The sequence below is a fragment of the Oncorhynchus nerka genome, linkage group LG7, assembly GCF_034236695.1.
Source record: "Oncorhynchus nerka isolate Pitt River linkage group LG7, Oner_Uvic_2.0, whole genome shotgun sequence".
Lineage (NCBI taxonomy): Eukaryota > Metazoa > Chordata > Actinopteri > Salmoniformes > Salmonidae > Oncorhynchus > Oncorhynchus nerka.
The window spans coordinates 59,869,871-59,895,999 of NC_088402.1; the positions used below are offsets into that span (position 1 = coordinate 59,869,871).

Consider the following 26,129-nt stretch of genomic DNA (forward strand, 5'->3'; position numbering starts at 1 on the left):
ATATCAGATTTTCGGTTCTGTTCGGTTCTGTTCCCTGAACCGGTTCCAACCACTACTTTTAATAATTTTAAGCATATTTTAACACGGGCCTAACAGCTAACAAACACTTTATACTTTTGTTTACAGTTTTAACATAGGCCAGACCCTGTTGTTACCTCAAGAAAACACTTTGGACACAACTTGCTTACCACTTTTTCCTTGTGGTTTATTCCTTCACAAACTCTATGAAATCATGAGCTTTTCCTAAATATTTGGTCAAATGATACATTTTGTTTATGGTTTCCTAAAAAAACAACAGTGGCTCAACTTACCCCACTCTCCTGTACCTATTCATCATGTTATGTTGCTAAAACTATTAAGATAAAGAAAGTCGCACATTCCATTTATAATCTCCCAGCAATTTAATGTGTATTTACCAACGTTTCGGCACACCTGTGTCTTCCTCAGGGTACCGTCATGAATACTTGAACCAGGTTATGTAGGCACACAGTGCAATTAGTGTAACCAATGACAGTAGTGAGGGGTGTGTCATAATGATTAAGTTAATTAAAATTCATTAGTGAAACTGTTAAAAAATAGTATATGGCATATTAAATATATTATGCTATTGTTATCATATAGAAACATAATGAAATATTGTACATGCTGCTTCAAACTGTCCACATACAGGTTTGCATAGTTGGGGAAAGAAGGGGAGCCACGGCTACACCCCGAATTTGAAGGAAAAAGTCTGACTCAAAGACAAAGTAGTTATGGCATAATACCAGTTCAGTAAGTTGTAAGATGCAATCATTGGATGGAGCTTCTGCTGAAGGAAGTGTTGCAACACCTGCAAGCCTCCAGTGTGTGGGATGTTAGTGTAATGCTCTCCACATCAAAAGTGGCCAGCAGGGTGCCCTCTGGCATCCTTCCTAAGCCCTCTATCAATGAGAGCACGTGACTAGTGTCTGCTAGTGTCTACATTTTCCTGAACAAGTCTTATGAATATATGGTGTATTACCGTACACCATATATGTCCCCCCTGTTGATGATGTTCATTATATATTAAGGTTAAACCAAAAGATTACATGTAACAAAAATGAAATACGAAATTATTGTGTGAAATTGAATGAAACAATAATGTATGTTGATGCTAATATGATGTACAATATTCCATTATGTTTCTATATGATAACAATAGCATAATATATTTAATATGCCATATACAATTTTTTAATAGTTTCACTAATTCATTTTAATCAACTTAATCATTATGACACACCCCTCATTACTGTCATTGGTTACACTAATTGCACTGTGTGCCTACATAGCCTAGTTCAAGTATTCATGACATTACCCTGAGGAAGGCACAGTGATGCCGAAATGTTGGTAAATACACATTAAATTGCTGGCAGATTATACACAGAGTGTGCAACATTCTTTATTTTGATAGTTTATTTGCCGTTAGTCAGAACCTCCATACAAACTAATATTCTAGGTGTGCGCCAGCTCCATTTTTTTAAATATATGTTTTAATCTGCTAAAACCATTATTATTGCTAGTTGCACCACCATAGACAGAGAACAGACTGTGGTAGCCTAAATGTTATCTACAAGAGCTACATAACAGGTATGTAGCATATCCTACATTGAGGGTATTGAGGTTATCTTAGCATGTGACGTCAGTAGGAACACTTTCAGCTTCAGATCAGGCCCGGACACTCATGAAGATGGATTGCTAATCAAGACTGCTGGGCATACTAATTAAAAGGCATTTAGTTGGCATGCACCTGCAATTTACACTGTATTAAAAGGGCATCAGAATGTGCATCGGCGACAATGGGAGAACAGTGAGTATTCTCTTCAGGAAGCACTGAGCTCAGCACCAGTGAACAATGCCCAAGGCCTGTGCCTGGAGTGTGGCTGGATACATAGACCATGTGGGACTATGCTAGCTATTGCTAACAACATGCATTTTCCTACACAACATTGTGGGTTTATACTAGCTACTGCTAACAAAATGTGTTTTCATACTGTTAACAAATTTGTGGGATTAGGCTAGCCACTCCTATCATTTCCATACACAACCATGTGGGGTTACTCTAGCTACTGATAACATTTCCATACACAACCTTGTGGGGTTATGCTAGCTACTGATAACATTTCCATACACAACCTTGTGGGGTTATGCTAGCTACTGATAACATTTCCATACACAACCTTGTGGGGTTATGCTAGCTACTGATAACATTTCCATACACAACCTTGTGGGGTTGTGCCCAATACTGCTAACAACATGCATTTTCATACAACCTTGTGGGGTTATGCTAGCTACTGCTAACATGTACAATCACAATGGGATGTGGTGGCTCAAGACATAAAATAGACATATTGTCATACTGTAGTAGGCCAACAAAATACATTTGACTGCTTACTTGTGTGTGCAGGCGGTGTCTTCACTGTAATCTATGCACTCTGTATTCACTTTGAAGTGTCTCCAATTATGTCAGATACAATTTTGGTCTCAATGAGCACATCTAGACTACAGAGGTCAGATATGAAATGAGCCTCTCTCCCCTCAGTATGTAAATATATGTAAATGTCTACATTAATTTGAAAACTGTGGCGTGGTTTCTATACTAACGGGTGCTCTCACACTGTTGAGTGCTGTTGAGGCACACTTGGGTGCAGTGGCTGGGATGGAGAGAAGAATGATACAGCATTTCCCTGTCCTTGCCCATCTGTAAGGTCAGGCTACGTAACAATTACACACACACACAAACACCCTCACACAAACTTGCAAGCGGGCACACACATACACGCACACACACAATCTTTTGTAGACCTAGAGGTGATGAGCTGAGAGCACAATCCCTTAAATGAAAATCAATGCAAGCAGACAATCTTTTTTACTGCAAACTCTGTTTACACAATGACTTTACAGGACAGTAGCACTGTCAAGCCCTGCCAAGAAGATGTCAACTGAATCTCATTGTGTGTGTGTGTGTGTGTGTGTGTGTGTGTGTGTGTGTGTGTGTGTGTGTGTGTGTGTGTGTGTGTGTGTGTGTGTGTGTGTGTGTGTGTGTGTGTGTGTGACTCTAAGCATTTGTGTGTGTGTATGTAAATGCCCTATGTACATAGTCATTGAACATTAGTCACTTTAATTATGTTTACATACTGTTATACCTACTTCATATGTACAGTTGAAGTCGGAAGTTTACATACACTTCAGCCAAATACATTTAAACTCAGTTTTTCACAATTCCTGAAAATGTATCCTAGTAAATATTCACCGTCTTAGGCCAGTTAGGATCACCACTTTATTTTAAGAATGTGAAATGTCAGAATAATAATAATGATTTATTTCAGCTTTTATTCTTTTCATCACATTCCTAGTGAGTCAGAAGTTTATATACACTCAATTAGTATTTGGTAGCATTGTATTTAAATTGCTTTACTTGGGTCAAACGTTTCAGGTAGCCTTCCACAAGCTTCCCACAATAAGTTGGGTGAATTTAGGTCAGGTAACTGAGTCAGGTTTGTAGGCCTCCTTGCTCGCACACACTTTTTCTGTTCTACCCACACATTTTATATAGGATTGAGGTCAGGGCTTTGTGATGTCCACTCCAATACCTTGATTTTGTTGTCCTTAAGCCAACTTTGGAAGTATGCTTGGGGTCATTGTTCATATGAAAGACCCAATTGCGACCAAGCTTTAACTTCCTGACTGATGTCTTGAGATGTTGCTTCAATTTATCCACGCAATTTTCCTCCCTCATGAAGCCATCTATTTCGTGAAGTGCACCAGTCCTTCCTGCAGCAAAGCACTCCCACAACATGATGCTGCCACCCCCGTGCTTCACGGATGGGATAGGGCTCTTTGGCTTGCAAGCCTCCCCCTTTTTCCTCCAAACATAACGATGGTCATTATGGCCAAACAGTTCTATTTTTGTTTCATCAGACCAGAGAACATTTCTCCAAAAAGTACGATCTTTGTCCCCATGTGCAGTTGCAAACCGTAGTCTGGCTTTTTTATGGCGGTTTTTGAGCAGTGGCTTCTTCCTTGCTGAGCGGCCTTTAGTTTGTTAACAAGACATTTGTGGAGTGGTTGAAAAACTAGTTTTAATGACTCCAACCTAAGTGTATGTAAACTTCCGACTTCAACTGTATATACTGTATCACACTTCACCATCTGGCAGTCCGATGGACGAATCTGTGTTTGACGGATGCCAGGAGAACGCTACCTGCCCGAATGCATAGTGCCAACTGTAAAGTTTGATGGAGGAGGAATAATGGTCTGGGGCTGTTTTCCATGGTTTGGGCTAGGCCCCTTAGATCCAGTGAAGGGAAATCTTAATGCTACAGCATACAATGACATTCTAGACAATTCTGCGTCTCCAATTTTGTTGGAACAGTTTGGGGAAGGCCCTTTCCTGTTTCAGCATGACAATGCCCCCGTGCACAAAGCAAGGTCCATACAGAAATGGTTTGTCAAGATCATGGTGGAAGAACTTGACTGGCCTGCACAGAGCCCTGACCTCAACCCAATCGAACACGTTTGAAATGAACTGGGAAGCCGACTGCGAGCCAGGCCTAATCACCCAACATCAGTGCCCGATATCACTAATGCTTTTGTGGCTGAATGGAAACAAGTTCCCACGGCAATGTTCCAATATCTATTGGAAAGCCTTCACAGAAGAGTGGAGGCTATTATAGCAGCAAAGGGGGGAACATCTTCATATTAACGCCAATGATTTTGGAATAAGATGTTCTATCAGCAGGTGTCCATATACTTTTGGTCATGTAGTGTATATACAGCGTCTTCGGAAAGTATTCAGACCCCTCGACTCTTTCAACATTTTATTACGTTACAGCCTTATTCTAAAATGGATTAAATAAATAAAAATCCTTAGCAATCTACATACAATACACCATAACGAAAAAGCAAAAACAGGTTTTTAATTTTTCCTGCACCCAAAAAATAAAATAAATAACTTATTTACATTAGTATTCAGACCCTTTGCTACGGGACTCAAAATTGATCTCAGGTGCATCCTGTTTCCATTGATCATCCTTGAGATGTTTCTACAACTTGACTGGAGTCCATCTGAGGTAAGTTAAATTTATTGGACATGATTTGGAAAGGCACACCTGTCTGTATAAGGTCCCACATACAGTTGACACTGTATGTCAGAGCAAAAACCAAGCTACGAGGTCAAAGGAATTGTCCGTGAAGCTCCGAGACAGGATTGTGTCGAGGCACAGATCTGGGGAAGGATACCAATACATTTCTGCAGCGTTGAAGGTCCCCAAACACACAGTGGCCACTATCATTATTCAATGGAAGAAGTTTAGAACCACGAAGACTGCCTTGAGCTGGCCGCCTGGCCAAACTGAGCAATCAAGGGAGAAGGGCCTTTGTCAGGTTGGTGACCAAGAACCCGATGGTCACTCTGACAGAGCTCCTCTGTGGAGATGGGAGATCCTTCCAGAAGGACAACCATCTCTGCAGCGCTCCACCAATCAGGCCTTTATGGTTGAGTGGCCAGATGGAAGCCACTCAGTAAAAGGCACATGACAGCCCACTTGGAGTTTGCCAAAAGACACCTAAAGACTCTCCGACCATGAGAAACAAGATTCTCTGGTCTGATGAAACCAAGATTGAACCATTTGGCCTCAAAGCCAAGTTTCACGTCTGGAGGAAACCTGGCACAATCCCTACGGTGAAGCATAGTGGTGGCAGCATTACGCTGTGGGGATGTTTTTCAGCTGCAGGGAGACTAGACAGGATTGAGGCAAAGATGATGTTCATCATAGAGCTTGATGGTTTTTGCAACTGTTCTCGAAGAAACTTTAAAAGTTCTTGAAATGTTCCGTATTGACTGACCTTCCTGTCATAAAGTAATGATGGACTGTCATTTCACTTTGCTTATTTGAGCTGTTCTTGCCATAATATGGATGATGTTTCTTCTGTATACTACCCCTACCTTGTCACAACACAACTGATTGGCTCAAACGCATTAACAGGGAAAGAAATTCCACAAATAAACTTTTAGCAAGGCACACCTGTTAATTGAAATGCATTCCAGGTGACTACCTTAAGAAGCTGGTTGAGAGAATACCAAGAGTCTGCAAAGCTGTCATCAAGGAAATGGGAGGCTACTTTGAAGAATCTCAAATATAAAATATATTTTGATTTGATTGATTGAACACTTTTTTGGTTACTACATGATTCCATATGTGTTATTTCATAGTTTTGATGTCTTCACTATTATTCTACAATGTAGAAAATAGTAAAAAAGAAAGAAAAACCCTGGAATGATTAGGTGTGTCCAAACATTTGTCTGGTACTGTATATGTTCCGGACTCTGACATTGCTCGTTCTAACATTTCTATATTTCTAAATTATATATTTTTATTTTTGGGATTTGTGTGTATTTTTAGGTATTTTTAGGTATTACTGCACCATTGGTGCCAGGAACATAAGCATTTCGCTTCACCCACAATAACATCTGCCAAATATGTGTATGCGATCAATATGATTTGATTTGCATGTGCTCTGCTGTGTGTGTTTTGATCACGGCAGCTCTCAAACCTGTGGCTGGAAAATAACACGGTGGCCATCTCTTTAAAGCTTGTCTACCTGTCACCTGCACCGGCTAAATGACACTACCGTCCCCGAGGAAGGGCTTGTCAACACGTACAATGCACCTGTCAGTGGCAAACATACATCAAATCCCTATTTACCCACTATACGTTTCTCCAACCTGGCCAAACAAACTTCTTTGAGATAAACACAGGCCTGTTTTCCTTGGTTATTTGCTCTGCGGGTAATTCCATCCTCTTGCAAAGTACGTGTCTCTTGCAAAACTGGCAACCCTACACAGTGGAATTATGGTCCAAAGTCCATCAGGCAGTATGGCTATGTGAAAACTATTCTACTGAACGGAAAAGTTACAAATAGAAATAGAAAAAAAAACACTGATCTTGATTCCACCTGAAATGTGCATCTTCTAATGTGGAACCACCATTGAATCATGTTCCAGGTTAGCAACAATCTACCGAGCATGCCAAAACAGCCCTCCAAGATGGCGTTTTTTTTCTAGCATGTGTCAGTTCTACACACTCCACCTCTATGTTAATTATCACTCCCTCATAAGAAAGGGGCATGCATTTGGCTCCATTGCCTGCTGACCTGTGTCATTTTAAATGGACAGGCAATAGACTGGTCGGTTGTTTAGCAACAAAACCGAAATGTGCAGATGGGTTGGCTTAGATTGTTGACAACATGTAAACTATATATCGTCTCCAATATTTACTGAAAACATAAATACATTTACACAATGAGCACTTGTTTCTCAAATAAATTGTTACAGTTGTTGGTTAGCTAGCTAGCAAATGGATGACATATTAGCATAAACACCTCAAAACAAGACATGGTATCAAGGACAACATAAAACTAGCTGTAATGAGCCACCTACGATTCCCCACATGGCAGCTTCTTGTCATTGTTGCTAGCCATCTTGCCGTTCAGAATCACAACAGACCTCATTGAAGCGCATGCATCGTTTTCGTGGCGTTGCCACCTAACCCATCTATCACAAACACGTCAAAGGATACTTCATTACTATTAGGGTCAGCCAGGGCTAACTGCATGGGGTGAAGAGGACTGCACAGGTCCAAGACCTGTTGTAACCTTACAGTTGGTGATTTCCAGACAAATAACTGGTGAAGGTGGGGTAGGGTTTACATCTGAAGGTGAAAAATAATATCTTTGTGTCTGTGTCTTGTGAGCAGATGCGAGTAAAACAAAAATATAATTGTTGAGCCATATCAGTTATCCCTGGCTTTCTTTCTCTCTGGTCTCTCGCACACTCTCTTCTTCTCTCTGTCTCCGTATCATCTCCTATATTCCTGTACTTCACCCTCCCTCTCCTTCCTCCTTCTCATCTTCTCCTTAGCCCATGCCGTTCTCTCTCTCCCTCCCTCCCTCACGCTCTCCATCCTTTTCTCTCTCTCATATGCTCTATTCTTCTCTTTCTCTCTCACTCCCTCACTCTACATATCCTTCTTTCTGTCTTCCATTCAATCTATATCCAGCTCGCTCTCCATCTCTTTCTTTCTCTTGCTCTGTAATCAGCACAGGGGAGCCCTAATCCAGCCGTGCGCCTCATCGCAGCTGCCACTCAGCCAAGCTGCCAGACTGCCAGCCGCAAATCCAGCCCCTGCCACCCCTGCAAACCCACTGCCGTCACCACACGTCACCCAAGATTAGCTGCCAAGGGCCATTTTAACAGCCACTTGAAGTGCAGGGAAGAAAGAAAGAAGAGAGGTATTAAGAGTAGAATTGGCCTGTCTGTCTGTATCGTGTGGGGGGCAAAGCGTTGCACAAAAGAGGGAGGGGGAGAGGGAGAGGTAAAGTAAGGTCAGAGCCACTGACTGGACCGGATGGCCATGTTGCACACAGACAAACTGACAGAGAACTTAGAACTGACAAACGGATGGATGGACAGGCAAATGGACGGAGAGACAAATGGACAGATAAACAGATGCTGGGATGCAGGCACACACAAACACACACCACATAGTGCTCAAGGTCAGAGTTCACGGCCTCCAATGGAGAGTAATACCTCAACCTGGTCTTGACCAGACAGGGAGGACGACCTCTTACACCAGGGTTAACCTTTAACCTTTGACTATAGTCTTCCAGTCTCATTGGGTTCTAATACCATCTAGTGCCATGTAACGCCTGGTGTCTATTTACGATCGGCTGAGGACACACAGGCCGATGCATTGTGACTGGACACTTTTCACTAGATATTAATGATGAGTTTAAATCACACTGGAGGTAGATATTACTGCCGCAAGGCAATTAAAATGCCATTCCCCCACTGACTGGCTATATGAGAGGACTGGGGAGGGGTAGACTATGTGGCACATGTCACCATGTCAAAAATGCTAGTACTCAGCAATGTCTCTCTCTCTGTATGTACAGTATATGTATGGTACTTTGGCAGGTACCATATTCTGAGCTATCCTTCCCCTCCCCTCTTTCTCTTTCCCCACTTTCTGTCTACCTCTCCCCTTTCTTTTGCTCAGAGTTCCTCCACTACTTCTTACTTTCTACCTTACCATTACAGCATGCAGATAGCATACAAGGGTCAGTGGCCTTCCATAGAACTCACACACTTTAATGTGCAGATGCAGCACCTGTCTCCTAGTGCTACAACACTGCCAGTTTAAGGCCCTCCTCCTCTCTCTAAGGAGAAAGCAAAGGTGAGACGGGGAGAGAGAAAGAAGGAGCAAGAGACAGTGGAGGGGGAGAGATAGGAAGAGAAGGAGAGAGTGAGAGAGAGAGGAAGAGGAAGAGGAGAGAGGGAGAGAGAGAGAGAGAGAGTGTCGGTGCGTGTCCATGATGGATTTGCTGATACCACGGCACCCTGTTCCCATTCCGAGGAAACTCACAGTGATATACGATGCCTTTGCCGCTGTGTGTGTGTGTGTGTTTGTATGTGTGTTTCCCTGAGCTTGCACATTTACAGCACCCCGGACCCAAAAATGCTGCTGCTGTCCCTGCAGAGGGATGTGTGTTCCCGCGTGTGTTCTTTCATATGTTTTTATGTTTACATTCTTATGAGTGTGTGCACTAGTAGCCAGCTTGATATGGCCTATGCTCTACAAGGACGTAGGCCTGTACACCACACTACTTTTGCAGTACAGTATATAGGTACCCCAAAGCATTGACCCAAGGTCAGTTTTACTCATTACCTCATAAAACATGCAATTTGGTATGGTACACTCATTCTAGATCCCCTCACAGTATAGTAGATGCAACCTTGCACTGACAATAATACAGGTTTACAAGACCTCTCCTTCCTCTGGAGGCCACCAAACTATATATGCATGCTATTATCTTCTCACAATAGAGATATTGCCTCACATGCCGGTCAAAGCAGGAGCTACTATTCTGAAACCAATTGAATCCCTCTACAAACAAACACTTAAGATGTTTGATAACAAACCACACAGTTACCACCATTGTCACATCATTTACAAACATCATTTATTTAGTCTGGATAGCTTTAAGCAGTATGTAGACGCCAGTCTTATCGTTAAGATCCTGCATGGTCTTGCCCTTCCACTCCTATGCCGGCATATCATTCTCAAGGAAAGCCCCTCCAGGATAACAAGGGCAGTAACTAGAGGGGATTGTGTTGTCCCTTTTCGACACAGTAAAAATCGGCCAATCGGCCTTCTCTGTTAGAGCTACAATACACTGGAATGCAATGCCCATGGACTTAAGAAGCTGCACTGATTATTGTACTTTTAAATTTGAGGGACGGGACTGTTTCGTTCATTTCACGTTTATTGTTTTGAATTTCGTAGTGTTCAGTTTATGTATTAAAATAAATATTATGGACACCTACCACGCTGCAAATTGGTCCTCCGATCCTTCTCGCTTCTCCTCCGCAGACGAGGAGGACGAGGTTCGTCACAGATGTAATGTATTTGGATTTTGTATTGTTTTAGTGTGTATGTGTTTTGTGACTGTGTAATTGTCCTTAGCTGCCCTGGGGCTACGGGTGCAAATGATCTTTTGGCTAACCCCGGCACATTTACATGGATGTTGCATTATTGTAATATTGATGTTGATTAATGGGCATTGTCCCCTATAAATAAATAAAACAAACAAACTAGCAGTGAGCATACAAATATTTACACATGTTAAGTTTGCTGAAAATAAACACAGTTGACAGTGAGAGGACGTTTCCTTTTTTTGCTGAATTTACATTAAATATATTTACATGTCACCAAATAATGGTTTAAAATACACAGTTTTGCAATGAAGGCCTACAATAGCCTCAACAGCACTCTGTAGGGTAGCACCATGGTGTAGCCGGAGGACAGCTAGTTTCCGTCCTCTGTGTACATTGACTTCAATACAAAACACAGGAGCCTTGTGGTTCTCACCCCCTTCCACAGACTTTTGAAGCCCTCCTATCTCAGCCAACCTATCACAGCTCTTGCAGCATGAACTGACATGTTGTCCACCCAATCAAAGTATCAGAGAATGCATCTAGTACTGAAAGCATAAAACACAGCTAGCTAGCATTGCAGTGCATAAAATGTGGTGAGTAGTTGACTCAAAGAGAGAGAAAGATAATAGTTGAACAGTTTTGAACATGTTAATTTCTTCAAAAATGAAGGAAAAGCAGAGAGAGAGATATTTTGTTGTATTTTTTTCACATTCACCTACTTAGCTAGAGATTGCTAGCGATTACTAGCGATTGCTGCTAGCTTTAGTTTAGCCTACTCAAACACCCGGCTCAAACAGAGAGGGATGCTATGTTAGCAAGCTGTCTATGGCTATCCAACACTGGAACTCTTCCAAGCCAAGGTAAGCTTTTGGTTTTATGAACTGTTTGCACCAGGGCCTGACGTTGTAACTGCTAAACAGCTTGTTGCTTACTGTACACTTTACTGCATAATTGTAGTGGGTTTACTAACGTTAGTTCTAGTAGCTATGTTGAATATGATGTTAATATGGTGACAGTGATGTAGGCTGTGTGTAGCGGTTATAATATGAAGGTTTGGCTTGGAAAGTTTTTTTTTCCCTGGTCACAGACAGCTAATGCGTTGTGCACTGAAGTCCACAAGCAAAGGGAAAAGGTGAGAGGAGGAGAGTGCGTAGATGCGGGAAGGAAGTATACAACAATCAAAGTGATCATGCTGTTTGTATGTGGCTGCTATGAAAGTGAACTGTGTTTGCGTGTGATCAGGGGTGTATTCATTCTGTCAATTCTGTTGAAAAATCTTTCTTAAGCAGAAGAAAACCGAACGAAACGGGGATAAAGGCGGTATTGAATGTGTCAATGTCTGTCAACTTGATTACTCCCATTTCTCTTGACCTGTGCACCTACATTGTAAACTTTCATTCATAGGCTAGGTTGTAGAAACCTCATGATAGGTATAGGGAAAATTGAAGTATCATGTACTAGCCCAAACCTATCAATGTTACATTAAGCTGGGTGAATGGAATATGAAATCAAATCAAATTTTATTTGTCACATACACATGGTTAGCAGATGTTAGTGCGAGTGTAGCGAAATGCTTGTGCTTCTAGTTCCGACAATGCAGTAATAACCATTAAGTAATCTAGCTAACAATTCCAAAACTACTACCTTATAGACACAGTGTAAGGGGATAAAGAATATGTACATAAAGATATATGAATGAGTGATGGTACAGAGCGGCATAGGCAAGATACAGTAGATGGTATTGAATGCAGTATATACATATGAGATGAGTATGTAAACAAAGTGGCATAGTTAAAGTGGCTAGTGATACATGTTTTACTTAAGGATGCAGTAGATGATATAGAGTACAGTATATACGTTTACATATGAGATGAATAATGTAGGGTATGTAAAACATTATATTAGGTAGGATTGTTTAAAGTGGCTAGTGATATATTTTACATCATTTCCCATCAATTCCCATTATTAAAGTGGCTGGAGTTGAGTCAGTGTGTTGGCAGCAGCCACTCAATGTTAGTGGTGGCTGTTTAACAGTCTGATGGCCTTGAGATAGAAGCTGTTTTTCAGTCTCTCGGTCCCAGCTTTGATGCACCTGTACTGACCTCGCCTTCTGGATGATAGCGGGGTGAACAGGCAGTGGCTCGGGTGGTTGTTGTCCTTGATGATCTTTATGGCCTTCCTGTGACATCGGGTGGTGTAGGTGTCCTGGAGGGCAGGTAGTTTGCCCCCGGTGATGCGTTGTGCAGACCTCACTACCCTCTGGAGAGCCTTACGGTTGTGGGCGGAGCAGTTACCGTACCAGGCGGTGATACAGCCCGACAGGATGCTCTCGATTGTGCATCTGTAGAAGTTCGTGAGTGCTTTTGGTGACAAGACGAATTTCTTCAGCCTCCTGAGGTTGAAGAGGTGCTGCTGCGCCTTCTTCACGATGCTGCCTGTGTGGGTGGACCAATTCAGTTTGTCTGTGATGTGCACGCCGAGGAACTTAAAACGTACTACCCTCTCCACTACTGTTCCATCGATGTGGATAGGGGGGTGTTCCCTCTGCTGTTTCCTGAATATGAATGACAGTCATCCAGTGTGCTGCAATAGAAATAAGGCCATGCTCGTAAAAAGAATCATCCTCCCTCATCTTAAACGGCACCTACAGCCACTGCTTGCCAGTTACTTCCATTTCAAATTATGTGGTTTGTAAGAGTTGGCATGCTGGCTGTTAAGAAGCAATTAACGTTAGCTATAGCGGTTAACTTAGCTAGCTGGCTAGCTGACAATGACTCAAGTCAAAGCCGATCCTCCACACTACAACAATCTTGCCATTCCCTTCTATTTTAAATTCTGTGGTTTGTAGCTAAAAGTTTTACGTCAAGAGGACATCTAGTAAGCTGTTGTTGACTGACATAGGTAGCAGCAGTAGCTAGCTAGCTAGCTTCACGACTAGTTAGGTAGATAACAGGTAGATAACAATAAAAAAATATTAGGAATATAGTTATAATATAGTTACAAAGCAAAGGACAGAAATTACTCACACTTGTGAAATAATCAGTCTGCAGTTATTGCTGTTATAGTAAAGTTCCAAAGTAGTTCCATCGTGAGTTTCCAAATCCATCCATACTATTTGGCTTGGTGAAGCTGGGCTCGGGCAGTCTTGCCCCAGTGCCCCCACAAGGGAGGTCATTTGAATATCCAAGTGTATGCGTGTCACATTGGCTGAGCTGTCAAATCATTTTTTTCAGTACACGCCCAAACCACTCTATTGTTTCCTAACAGTCCAAGCAGGGGCACAGAGAAAAGCTGCTTTTTAACATCCTTAATTATCCTTTTTTTGGAAGGACATCTATTTTATTCATATTGTAATTAATGTTATTTAAATTTAACATAACGATTACAAGTATACCCATAACATGATGCAGCCACCACTAAGCATGAAAATATGGAAAGTGGTACTGTGTGTAATGTGTTGTATTGGATTTGTCCTAAACATAACACTTTGTATTTATGATGAAAGGTTAATTGCTTTGCCACATTCTTTGCAGTATTACTTTAGTGCCTATTCTGTACAAGCTTACTTCTTTTCAATCTGTCAATTAGGTTAGTATTGTGGTACAATGTTATTTCTCCATTCTCTTCTGTTTTTTTCCTACCACTTGTGGAACTGTTTTAAAGTCCCCATTGGCCTCATGGTGAAATCTCTGGGTGGTTTCCTTCCTCTAGTTAGGAAGGACGCATGTGCCTTTGTAGTGACTAGGTCTATTGATACACCATTCAAAGTCTATTTAATATCTTTACCATGCTTAAAGGGGATTTTTTTTCTCCATTTTTTTTCACCTTTATTTAACCAGGTAGGCTAGTTGAGAACAAGTTCTCATTTACAACTGCAACCTGGCCAAGATAAAGCATAGCAGTGTGAACGAACAACACAGAGTTACACATGGAGTAAACAATAAACAAGTCAATAACACAGTAGAAAAAAAAGAGTCTATATACATTGTGTGCAAAAGGCATGAGGAGATAGGCGAATAATTACAATTTAGCAGATTAACACTGGAGTGATAAATGATCAGCTGGTCATGTGCAGGTAGAGATACTGGTGTGCAAAAGAGCAGAAAAGTAAATAAATAAAAACAGTATGGGGATGAGGTAGGTCAATTGGGTGGGCTATTTACCGATGGACTATGTACAGCTGCAGCGATCAGTTAGCTGCTCAGATAGCAGATGTTTAAAGTTGGTGAGGGAGATAAAAGTCTCCAACTTCAATGATTTTTGCAATTCGTTCCAGTCACAGGCAGCAGAGAACTGGAAGGAAAGGCGGCCAAATGAGGTGTTGGCTTTAGGGATGATCAGTGAGATACACCTGCTGGAGCGCGTGCTATGGGTGGGTGTTGCCATCGTGACCAGTGAACTGAGAAAAGGCGGAGCTTTACCTAGCATGGACTTGTAGATGACCTGGAGGCAGTGGGTCTGGCGACGAATATGTAGCGAGGGCCAGCCGACTAGAGCATACAGGTCGCAGTGGTGGGTGGTATAGTGTGCTTTAGTAACAAAGCGGATGGCACTGTAATAAACTGCATCCAGTTTGCTGAGTAGAGTATTGGAAGCTATTTTGTAGATGACATCGCCATCCACCTAGGTACTTATAGATGTCCACATATTCTAGGTCGGAACCATCCAGGGTGGTGATGCTAGTCGGGCATGCGGGTGCAGGCAGCGAACGGTTGAAAAGCATGCATTTGATTTTACTAGCATTTAAGAGCAGTTGGAGGCCACGGAAGGAGTGTTGTATGGCATTGAAGCTCGTTTGGAGGTTAGATAGCACAGTGTCCAAGGAAGGGCCAGAAGTATACTGAATGATGTCGTCTGCGTAGAGGTGGATCAGGGAATCGCCCGCAGCAAGAGCAACATCATTGATATATACAGAGAAAAGAGTCAGCCCGAGAATTGAACCCTGTGGCACCCCCATAGAGACTGCCAGAGGACCGGACAACATGCCCTCCAATTTGACACACTGAACTCTGTCTGCAAAGTAGTTGGTGAACCAGGCAAGGCAGTCATTAGAAAAACCGAGGCTACTGAGTCTGCCGATAAGAATATGGTGATTGACAGAGTCGAAAGCCTTGGCCAGGTCGATGAAGACGGCTGCACAGTACTTTCTTTTATCGATGGCGGTTATGATATTGTTTAGTACCTTGAGCGTGGCTGAGGTGCACCCGTGACCGGCTCGGAAACCAGATTGCACAGCGGAGAAGGTACAGTGGGATTCAAGATGGTCAATGATCTGTTTGTTGACTTGGCTTTCGAAGACCTTAGATAGGCAGGGCAGGATGGATATAGGTCTGTAGCAGTTGGGTCCAGGGTGTCTCCCCTTTTGAAGAGGGGGATGACCGCGGCAGCTTTCCAGTCCTTGGGGATCTCAGACGATATGAAAGAGAGGTTGAACAGGCTGGTAATAGGGGTTGCGACAATGGCGGCGGATAGTTTCAGAAATAGAGGGTCCAGATTGTCAAGCCTAGCTAATTTGTACGGGTCCAGGTTTTGCAGCTTTTTCAGAACATCTACTATCTGGATTTGGGTAAAGAAGAAGCTGGGGAGGCTTGGGCGAGTAGCTGCAGGGGGGTGGAGCTGTTGGCCGAGGTTGGAGTAGCCAGGAGGAAGGCATGGCCAGCCGTTGAGAAATGCTTGTTGAAGTTTTCAATTATCATGGATTTATCGGTGGTGACCGTGTTACCTAACCTCAGTGCAGTGGGCAGCTGGGAGGAGGTGCTCTTGTTCTCCATGGACTTTACAGTGTCCCAGAACTTTTTGGAGTTAGAGCTACAGGATGCAAATTTCTGCTTGAAAAAGCTGGCCTTTGCTTTCCTGACTGACTGCGTGTATCGGTTCTTGACTTCCCTCAACAGTTGCATATCGCAGGGACTATTCGATGCTATTGCAGTCCGCCACAGAATGTTTTTGTGCTGGTCGAGGGCAGTCAGGTCTGGAGTGAACCAGAGGCTATATCTGTTCTTAGTTCTGCATTTTTTGAAAGGAGCATGCTTATCTAAGATGGTGAGGAAGTTACTTTTAAAGAATGACCAGGCATCCTCAACTGACGGGATGAGGTCAATATCCTTCCAGGATACCCGGGGCAGGTCGATTAGAAAGGCCTGCTCGCAGAAGTGATTTAGGGAGTGTTTGACAGTGATTAGGGGTGGTCGTTTGACTGCGGACCCGTAGTGGATACAGGCAATGAGGCAGTGATCGCTGATATACTAATTGAAGACAGCGGGGGTGTATTTGGAGGACCAGTTTGTCAGGATAAAGTCTATGAGGGTGCCCTTGTTTACAGATTTAGGGTTGTACCTGGTGGGTTCCTTGATGATTTGTGTGAGATTGAGGGCATCTAGTTTAGATTGTAGGACTGCCGGGGTGTTAAGCATATCCCAGTTTAGGTCACCTAACAGAACAATCTCTGAGGCTAGATGGGGGGCGATCAATTCACAAATGGTGTCCAGGGCACAGCTGGGAGCTGAGGGGGGTCGGTAGCAGGCGGCAACAGTGAGAGACTTATTTCTGGGGAGATTAATTTTAGAAATTAGAAGTTAGAACTGTTTGGGTATGGACCTGGAAAGTATGACATTACTTTGCAGACTATCTCTGCAGTAGACTGCAACTCTTGCAACAGTATACAAGGCATATTGACATTTGAGAAAGACATACAGCGAGGCATAAAGTAATCGCAGGTGTTGATTGGGAGAGCTAGCTAAAACAACAGGTGAGACGACAACATCTAATCAGCTAACACAACAACAGCAGGTAAAATGGCGATGACTAGGTAGAGAGGTTCGGATTAACTACACACCGAGCCTGAGTTCGCAGCTGGGGCCGACAGATAAAACATTTACAAAAAAAACAAAAACAGAATGGAGTACCGTGATTAATGGACAGTCCAGCAGGCATCAGCTATGTAGCCAAGTGATCATAGTGTCCAGGGGGCAGCAGTAGATGGAACAGGGTAGCCGCCACTATGCTAGCGACACGGCATTTAAAGTAAGTAGCCCTGGGCTAGTAGGAGCGTCTGCTCCGACGGAGGCCGGTTGAAGGCACAGCGGATGGAGTATTCGTCGGCAGACCAGTCGTGGTGGTGCGGCGGGGCGCCGTGTCGACAGAGAATCCAAGCCAGATGGCGAAAGAAGTATTGTGGAATTTAGTTTGCTAGCCGGGAGATGTGCCTGACTCACGGCTAACTGGTGCTAGCTTCGTGGCAGTGGCGTTAGCCACTATATCCAATCAGTAGCAGCGGTGATCCGGTGCTAAGGTCCAGAGTTTACAGCAAGGATCTGGTGCAGTTTTGGGCTCTAGCCGTGTATGAGTGTGGTTCGGGTGAACAGCCGAGTAGACCGGGAGGTGGGCCTCAGGGATAGCTTTGGTACTGGGTGCCACGGTGAGTGCAAGCTAGCTGTGAGCTAGCTAGCTGCAAGCTGTGAGCTAGCTAGCTGCAAGCTAGCTGTGAAGATCAGAAGTAGTGGTCCAGGGATTACGGCAGGAATCCGGCGTTGTTGTGGAGAGACAGTCCGATACTGGTAGACTAGCGAGTATTATCCAGGCTAAAAACAGGGCTGGTATCTGTGCAGAAGGTAAAAGCCGGTAAAAGCAGTGGCTAACAATGACTAAATAGCTTGTAGCTAATTAGCTGGTTAGCTTCTGGAGGTTCTTGAATGTGTTCTAAAATTGAAAAATAATAGCGATTCCGTATCATATTGGGTGAGGCAGGTTACCGGAAGGTATAATCGAATTAAAAATCGAAAAGAGATTGAAAATACATTTAAATATATATGCGAGAGGACGGGTTAGCTTCTGGAGGTTCTTGAATGTGTTCTAAAATTGAAAAATAATAGCGATTCCGTATCATATTGGGTGAGGCAGGTTACCGGAAGGTATAATCGAATTAAAAATCGAAAAGAGATTGAAAATAAATTGAAATATATATGCGAGAGGACAAAACAAACACGTCTTCACTGCTACGCCATCTTAGATGTATAACAAGTCCCATAGGTTAGTATAATGCATATTTTTACAATATTAAAAATTATAATATTAGCAGCACATTAACGTTAGCCCACACCGCCACCCAGCTGCCACTACCTGCGGCACCCCTATCGGCATGTCAATTTCTGTTTTTTTTTATTACCCAACTAGCCATAGGTGCCCTTCTTTGTAAGGCATTGGAAAGCCTCTGTGTTTGAAATTCCCTGCTCGACTGAAGGACCTTACAGATAATTAATTGTATGTGTCAGGTACAGAGATGAGGTACTAATTCAGAAATCATGTTGAACACTATTATTTCACACAGAGTGAGTCCATGCAACTTATTATGTGACTTGTTGAGAAAATGTTTATAGTTGAACTTATTTAGGCTTGTCATAACAAAGGGGTTGAGTACTTATTGACTCAAGACATTTCATTTTTACATTTTTAATTCATTTGTAAACATGTCTAAAATCATGTGGGGGGATGTGGAAATATTATGAGTTGCACACTATCATATTCCCATATATTACTTTATAGAATGAACCAATGCTTTGGCAGTCAGTATCTATGCCAGGGTTGTCAGTTTATAATGCAATACCATGTGTAAGCGGAGGGTGGCTAGTGGCTTACCTTTGTCCAGAGAGGAGTCTGGGGTGCTGAAGTCCATTAGGCTCTTGATGTCACTCTTGTAGCAGAGATCGGTCGCTGGCTGTTTCTGCCTCTGGTGTACAGAGGGATCTGTAGGAGAGGAGAGGACAATTGGTTTGAACACATTTGGGTTCTGATAGGAGTGGTGACTATGTGTGTGTATATATGTGTGTTTGGGTGCGTGCGTGAGTGCGTGCGGCGGGGGACTATTCTTCGTATTATACTTTTTCAATTATTTATACTTTTTTCTCTCTGCATATTTGGAAAAGGCTCGTAAGCACACCACTGTTAGTCCACTCCTGTTGTTCATGAAACGTGACAAATGACATTTGATTTGATTTGATAACAGTAGCGGTAGATAGATCAATGGCATTAACAAGCATTAACAATTTTATCCACAAGAGTTATGTGTTGGTTTGCTTTAAATTACTTCAACAGATAAGGATTTTCAAAAAGGATGGATGAAGAGAGTTTGCGTGTAGATGGGTACATAAAGTGTGAGGGAGGACATGAGAATTTGTTCAAGAAATACAGTGCCTGTGTTATAGGAAAGAAGTAATGAATGCAGCCACACTAAACACTCGAGATCATGAACGATTCCTCTCAAGGCAAATGTAATGACCAATAACTCTCCCTCCTCTCAAATCAACATGCATGTACAGTATTTATACTCATAGGCTACTAAGTAGTGTTAGCCACAATGCTGCACCAATATTAATCAGGATTACTGCCAGAGTGCTCCTAAAGACTTATATCCACTGGTGAGACAGAAGCAACATTAGCATTTCATGACCAGAATAGCACATTTGACTTGTTAGTCATGCATACAGTATAATATGTATGTAAAGTATGTAACATGAACACACAAACATATGAATGTTCGTGCTCACATGCACGCATACACAAACACAGACACACACAGACACACACACCATTGCTGTGATTTTACATCACCCAGGATGATAGTTATAGCCACAGTAACATCTGTGTCCTCTTTCTGCCCTTCTCCTCATCTTCCTCTATCCCCATCCCTTCATTATCTACCCACCACTGCCTATTAAGGCCTCGTTATCTGGCTGAAATGAATTGCAATAATTGAACACAGATGTGTGAGATGAACAGATAGGTCTAGAGGCTACATCATGTTGTCACTATGGAGAGATCACTCGTCTTGCCGTTCTATGTGGATATTAAAGAGCTATCAGCCTGTTTTTGCCCTTGGCGACTGCTCTTCATAAGGGAGCATGAGGTGGATGAGGTGAAAGTTAATTAAGTATGGCCGTATTGAAGTGAGTGGTCTAAGGAAAACAGCACCACCTGGCTGTAGATGCAGACCCTATGTGAACATGCACTGGATAGTGCCCTAGATGAGGCTAGAAAGTGTTCTAGAGGGTGCCCTATTTGAGATCGTAGTCTCTCTAGACATCTGGGTTACCTCCCACCATTTTTAAATGCTATGGTTTTAACAACGTCTTTCCCCAATATAATGTCAGTTTGGCATAGAGAAACTATGTCACTGCCTATGTCACTACCTTATCCACTTGAATAAAATACAAAATAGTAGCTAGCAAGATGGAGATCACAGAGGTTATTCGGTGCCTTTCGCAAGTGGCTAGTTTGCATCAACTACCTTCACTAATGCCAGCAAACTTTGGTTTCGAATCATGAAATTCTGGCATGTCTGCCTCGTGATTTGTTGAGAGAGTTGTCTGTCTGAAGAGAACCCACCTCTGAACACATTTTGCTACCTTGTTTATATTTTTTTTACCTTTGAAGTTGCCAAAAGAGTCCGTCATGGAAAGCAGACCCTAGTCACCCTAGTCACCGATGTAAATAGAAATACAAATAAAAAGGTGTGGGGTTCAAGAGGCCGAGGGGCACTAGCCTGTGTAAGTAGAGCTAGCTTAGCAAAGTGTTTTTTAAATTATTGTCCAATATATCCACAGACCTTCAAGGGTCTATGAAAGAATCCCATTTTGTGGCAGATGGAGTCATTGTGTACCCTCTTGTATTGTTTTCCAGGTCACCTGGATATGTCTCCTGGATCAATGTTTTTCCAGCAAATTGCTTTTTTTGTGAGTGTAAATCTCTTAAGGTCTCGCTGCTTCATATTGATCTGAAGCCACGTAGCTGAGCACACTTGCGTCAAGGATTGGCCATTATGTGAGCAGCATCGTGTGTGTGTGTGTGTGTGTGTGTGTGTGTGTGTGTGTGTGTGTGTGTGTGTGTGTGTGTGTGTGTGTGTGTGTGTGTGAGAGAGAGAGAAACAGTAAGGGCAGGTAGCCAGCCGGTGATTGTCAAGCAAATAACTGTCGGTCTCATGGTCATTGACCATTAATTAACAAAAACACATTTAGCATCTCCTGGCATAGGACTGTTTCTGTCTGTGGATGTGTGTATGCATGTAAATGTGCAAACAAGATGGAATAATGTGCTCGGTGTGTGCAAAAATGTGTCTATTCTGACAAGTCAAAATCCCAACCAAAACACTAGACCTTTATTTACAGCAAAAATAATGTAGTGTACATCAAACTATTGAATAGAAACTCAGAATGAGTGGGGGGAGGTTAACTGCGTAAAAGTGGGAGCACATATGGAAGATGCTTAGATAGTTAGTCTCTCCCTGTTGCCTTGTCTTCTCAGAGTGCCTACACAAGGCTGCGAAGAAGTATTACATTTGATTTAAACCCGAGCTGCAGCCTATTTTGCATAAATCATGTTGTTATGGATGATCTCTCTTTCTGTCCCATATTTACCCAACAGGGCAGGCCCGTCTTGTCCGGCAGCGGCGGCCAGATAGACATGTCAGCCCCCGGCAACAGTAACCCGTAGAATCTCCCTCGTCCCCTTCCCTTGGCGAAACATTGAACTGACAGCTTGCTTGCTTATCTCTCTCTCTCTTGCAGTGCATGCTGGGAGTTTTTTGAGTTTGGGTGTTTAGTGTGGAGGGCTCTGTCCTAAACTAACTTTCTTGATTATTTTCTTGGTCTTTTCTTTCAACTTTATTTTCCTATGGTGGAAGGTTAATGCAATATTTGTTTTAGTGGCATCCACAGTTTTTTCAAAGTTAGGGTGGAAGAGGACAGAGTAACTTTCCTGGGGTTTGGAAGGTGTGGTGTGTGCGATGGTTCTGCTCGCAGTCGGTGAACAGGTAGGAGCTGAATTTATACATTCTGCTTCTAGAATGAACAAAGCTGTGGTTGTGTTCATGAAAAGGGCTAATTTGGTTGGTAGGCTCATTGCTAGCGGAATATTTGTAAGGGATGTTTTGGTGTCAATTTCACCTCTCTCTCTACCCCTTCGACAAGAGTGGTAGTTGCAAATTTGCCTCCGTTTATTACGGATGACCAAATCAGGAAAGAGCTGAGTCGTTTTGGTAAGTTTGCTAGCGGTTTTCGTGTACTGTCAGCAGGCTTTCAGGCAGATGCCGTTAAGCACGTTTTTTTCATTCCCGGAGACGAGTGTTTATGTTTCTGAACAACAATGAGCAACAACTAAATGTGCATTGTAAAGTGAGGCAAAGGGAGGGGCTCTATGCAGGGTTTGCCAGAACAGATAGTCTACTGTGTTTTGAGTGTACGGATTTGGGGCATAAGAGCTTTGCGTGCCCACATAAAGCCCATAGACAAGGTGAGGGTACAAGCGTCAGTGGGGGAAATCGAGGTCAACGTGCAGGGGGTAAGGAGATGCAGACAGCAGAAGCTGGGCCTAGTCATGTCAGGGAAGGTGGTGTAGATGAGGCTGGGCCTAGACAGGCTAGAGAGGGGAGTGTAGATGGGGCTGGGCCTAGTCAGGCTAGAACTGGTGGGGTAGCTGAGGCTGGGTCTAGTCAGGCTATGAATAGTGGTGTAGCGGAGGCTGGGTATAGTCAGGCTATGAATGGTGTTGTAGCGGAGGCTGGGTCTAGTCAGGCTAGAGATGGTGGGGTAGCTGAGCCTGGGTCTACTCAGGCTATGGATGGTGGTGTAGCGGGGGCTGGGTCTAGTCAGGCTAGAGATGGTGTGGAAGTGGAGTCTGGGTCTAGTCAGGCTAGAGATGGTGGGGTAGCTGAGGCTGGGCCTAGTCATGCTATGGAGGGTGGTGTAGATGACACTGGGTCTAGTCAGGTTATTCTAGTGGATGAGGAGAGTATAGTGGGGAAGTGTAAGAGATTAGGGGGGAGGATGAGGGTGTCAAGCTGAAAAGGAAAAAGGGTGTGGACAAAGGCACCATGGAAATTTTGCCTGTTGCTGTGGGTGATGCCCTGACCAGAGAGAAAGGTCAGGTGGTCAGGGTGGGAGATAGAGATGAGGAGGAAAGTGAGTCTCCGGGCCCTCTTCAATGGGCCCGGAGCTGACAGCCAGTCAAGCAGAGGGGTCTAAGTACACGTTGAGAGAATTGACAAGGTTCCTGAATGAGACTAAGGGGAAAAAAGTTAATCTTGAGGCATTTTTTTCTGATCCTAGAAAGTTTGTAAGATCAGTACGACATGCTATGAAAAATGAGGGGCATGGTGTCCTCTCACCCAGGAAAGGTTGAGGAAGTGGGTCACAACAGTGCGTAAAGGTTTACCTTCAGACACTGTTTAGATGTATATTTTCTTTCTGTCACTGGGGCTTTTTGAGCTTTGCTATTGGCCACTTTCTCTGCTGGCTTTTCTCCCACTTCTTATGGAAACTCTCGCTCAATATCGCTCAATATCGCTCAATATAAATGGCGCCAGAGATGCGGGAAAGAGGAGTGTGTTGGGTGAATATGTAAAACCAAAAAATTTACAGGTGTTGTTTCTGCAGGAGACACATAGTGATGTGTTGAATGAAGTCGATTGGGTCCTCTGGTGGTAAGGGGCAAGTGTGTTGAGCCATTGGACACATCTTAGTGCAGGGGTGGCAGGCCTTTTTGCACCGGGGCTGTCTGTAAAACTTTGCTCCTCAAAGGAGGTGTGTAAAGGTAGGCTGCTTGTTGTTTAAGCAGAAATTAACAACATGGGTTTTGTCTTTATAAATGTGTATGCGCCTAACACAGGGAGAGAAAGAGGGGTTCTGTTTTGGAGCCTTAGACAGGAACTCTCACAGGTAGCGCCTGAGGAGATGCTGGTGGTCGGAGGGGACTGGAACTGTACAATGGATTTTACCAAAGACAGAAATGGGGAAGAGCCTCACTCAGTGTCAGTGGGAGTGTTAAGGGACATCATTAATCAGTTCGACCTAGTGGATGTTTGGAGAACTAAACATCCAAACACAAGACAGTATACATGGGTGAAGGTTTTTGGGGATAGGGTGAGTGCAGCCCAACTTGATAGGTTTTACATGTCTAGGAATCAGAGCAATAGGCTGCTGGGCGCTACCGTCTCCCGGTGGAGTTTTCGGATCATCACATAACCATGGCTCGGCTGTCTATTTCACCAGGGCCCTAGCAGGCATCTTATTGAAAGTTCAATGTAAAGCTCTTACAAGATGCCACTTTTTGCTTAGGTTTCCAGACCTTTTGGGAAAGGTGGGGGCAGCGAAGAGAGGAGTATGAGTCTCTGAGTCAATGGTGGGATGTGGGGAAATTCCAAATTCGGCTTTTCTGTCAACAGTACACAGCTCTCTCATCCTCAGAGGGTAGGAGTGTATTGGGGGAACTAGAGCGTTGTATTAGTGAGATAGAGATAGAGATGGTGGGGCAAGGTAATGTAGGCCTCCAGGCTAATTTAGCCGAATTACGTAGGGACCTGGGCAGTTTTTTCCAGGTTAAAGCAAAGGGAGCACTTGTAAGAGCTAGGTTCTCCCAGCTACTTCTTCTTTGGTTTGGAAAGACAGAGCGGTGAAGCCAAGGGTATGCATTGTCTACGGCTGTCAGATGGGCGGGTGACCTCTGTGGTGGGTGAGATGCGGGAGCGGACTGTGGAGTTTTATACTGAATTGTACAGGGCAGAAGTGTGTGATCCAATGTGTGCTCAAGTCTTGTTCGCAGGACTCCCTAAGCTCTCTCTGGCACACACATTCCTCTGTTGTCCCGAACTGGCAGACTAACCCAAATGTCCCCCGGTCGTGAACCGGGGATCGATGGACTCCCAGTGGAGTTTTATAAAGAATTCTGCGGAGTAATTGGACAGGACTTCTTTTGCGTGTTCCGTGAATGCGTCGGGGTAGGAGAGTTGCCGATGAGCTGCCATCGGGCGGCTCTGACTCTCCTGCCCAAAAAAGGGGACTTGTGTGAACTTAAGAACTGGAGGCGTGTGGCATTACTCTGTGCGGACTACAAGATATTTGCCAAAGTCCTCTCTAACAGACTGAAGTCCCATTTGGACTCGATAGTACATAAGGACCAAACATATTGTGTACCGGGACGCTCAATCATGGACAAATTGTTCTTAATTAGAGACATGTTGGACTTGTCTAGAGGTTCTAATGTGAACTTTGGACTGGTCTCTTTAAATCAAGAGAAGGCTTTTGATAGAGTGGACCATGAGTATCTGTTTAATGTGATGTTTGGGGAAAGGTTTTTGACCTGTGTGAAGCTGTTGTATGCTGGGGCATCATGTATGGTCAAGGTGGGAGGGGGGCTCAGTAGGCCAGTCTGGGTGAGACGGGGCATTAGACAAGGATGCCCTCTATCTGGGCAGTTATACACACTAGCCATTGAGCCTTTTTTAGGATTGCTACGCAGGAGAATGCAGGGAGCGTGCTGGACAGGAATGGATGTGGTGACAGGCATAGCAGTGTCAGCATATGCAGATGATGTTTTTGTGATGGTCAGGGATTATCAGGATATGCAGGCACTACAGACCAGTCTGAAGGTGTATGAGGGAGCTTCATCAGCTAAGGTAAACTGGGGCAAGAGGAAAGCTCTGTTATGTGGGGCATGGTGGGATAGGGCTCCTCCTCCGCTTCCAGTGGGTTTGCAGTGGGGTTCTGAAGGGCTTAAAGTGTTGGGGTGTACCTGAGCTCGGAGAAGTGGGTAAGGAAGAACTGGGAAGGGCTGTCACAGGCAGTGG

General features: G+C 43.6%; 1 protein-coding gene across 2 annotated transcripts in view; it reads right to left on the minus strand.

The window, feature by feature from the left end:
• LOC115132090 (kazrin) overlaps positions 1 to 26,129 on the minus strand; it is a 234,991-nt gene that overhangs the window by 90,994 nt on the left and 117,868 nt on the right. For both annotated transcript variants that reach the window (XM_029664331.2, XM_029664330.2), the window contains exon 2: positions 19,151 to 19,258. In XM_029664331.2, coding sequence (XP_029520191.1) covers positions 19,151 to 19,258 — 108 coding nt within the window. The remainder of the gene's footprint in view (positions 1 to 19,150; positions 19,259 to 26,129) is intronic.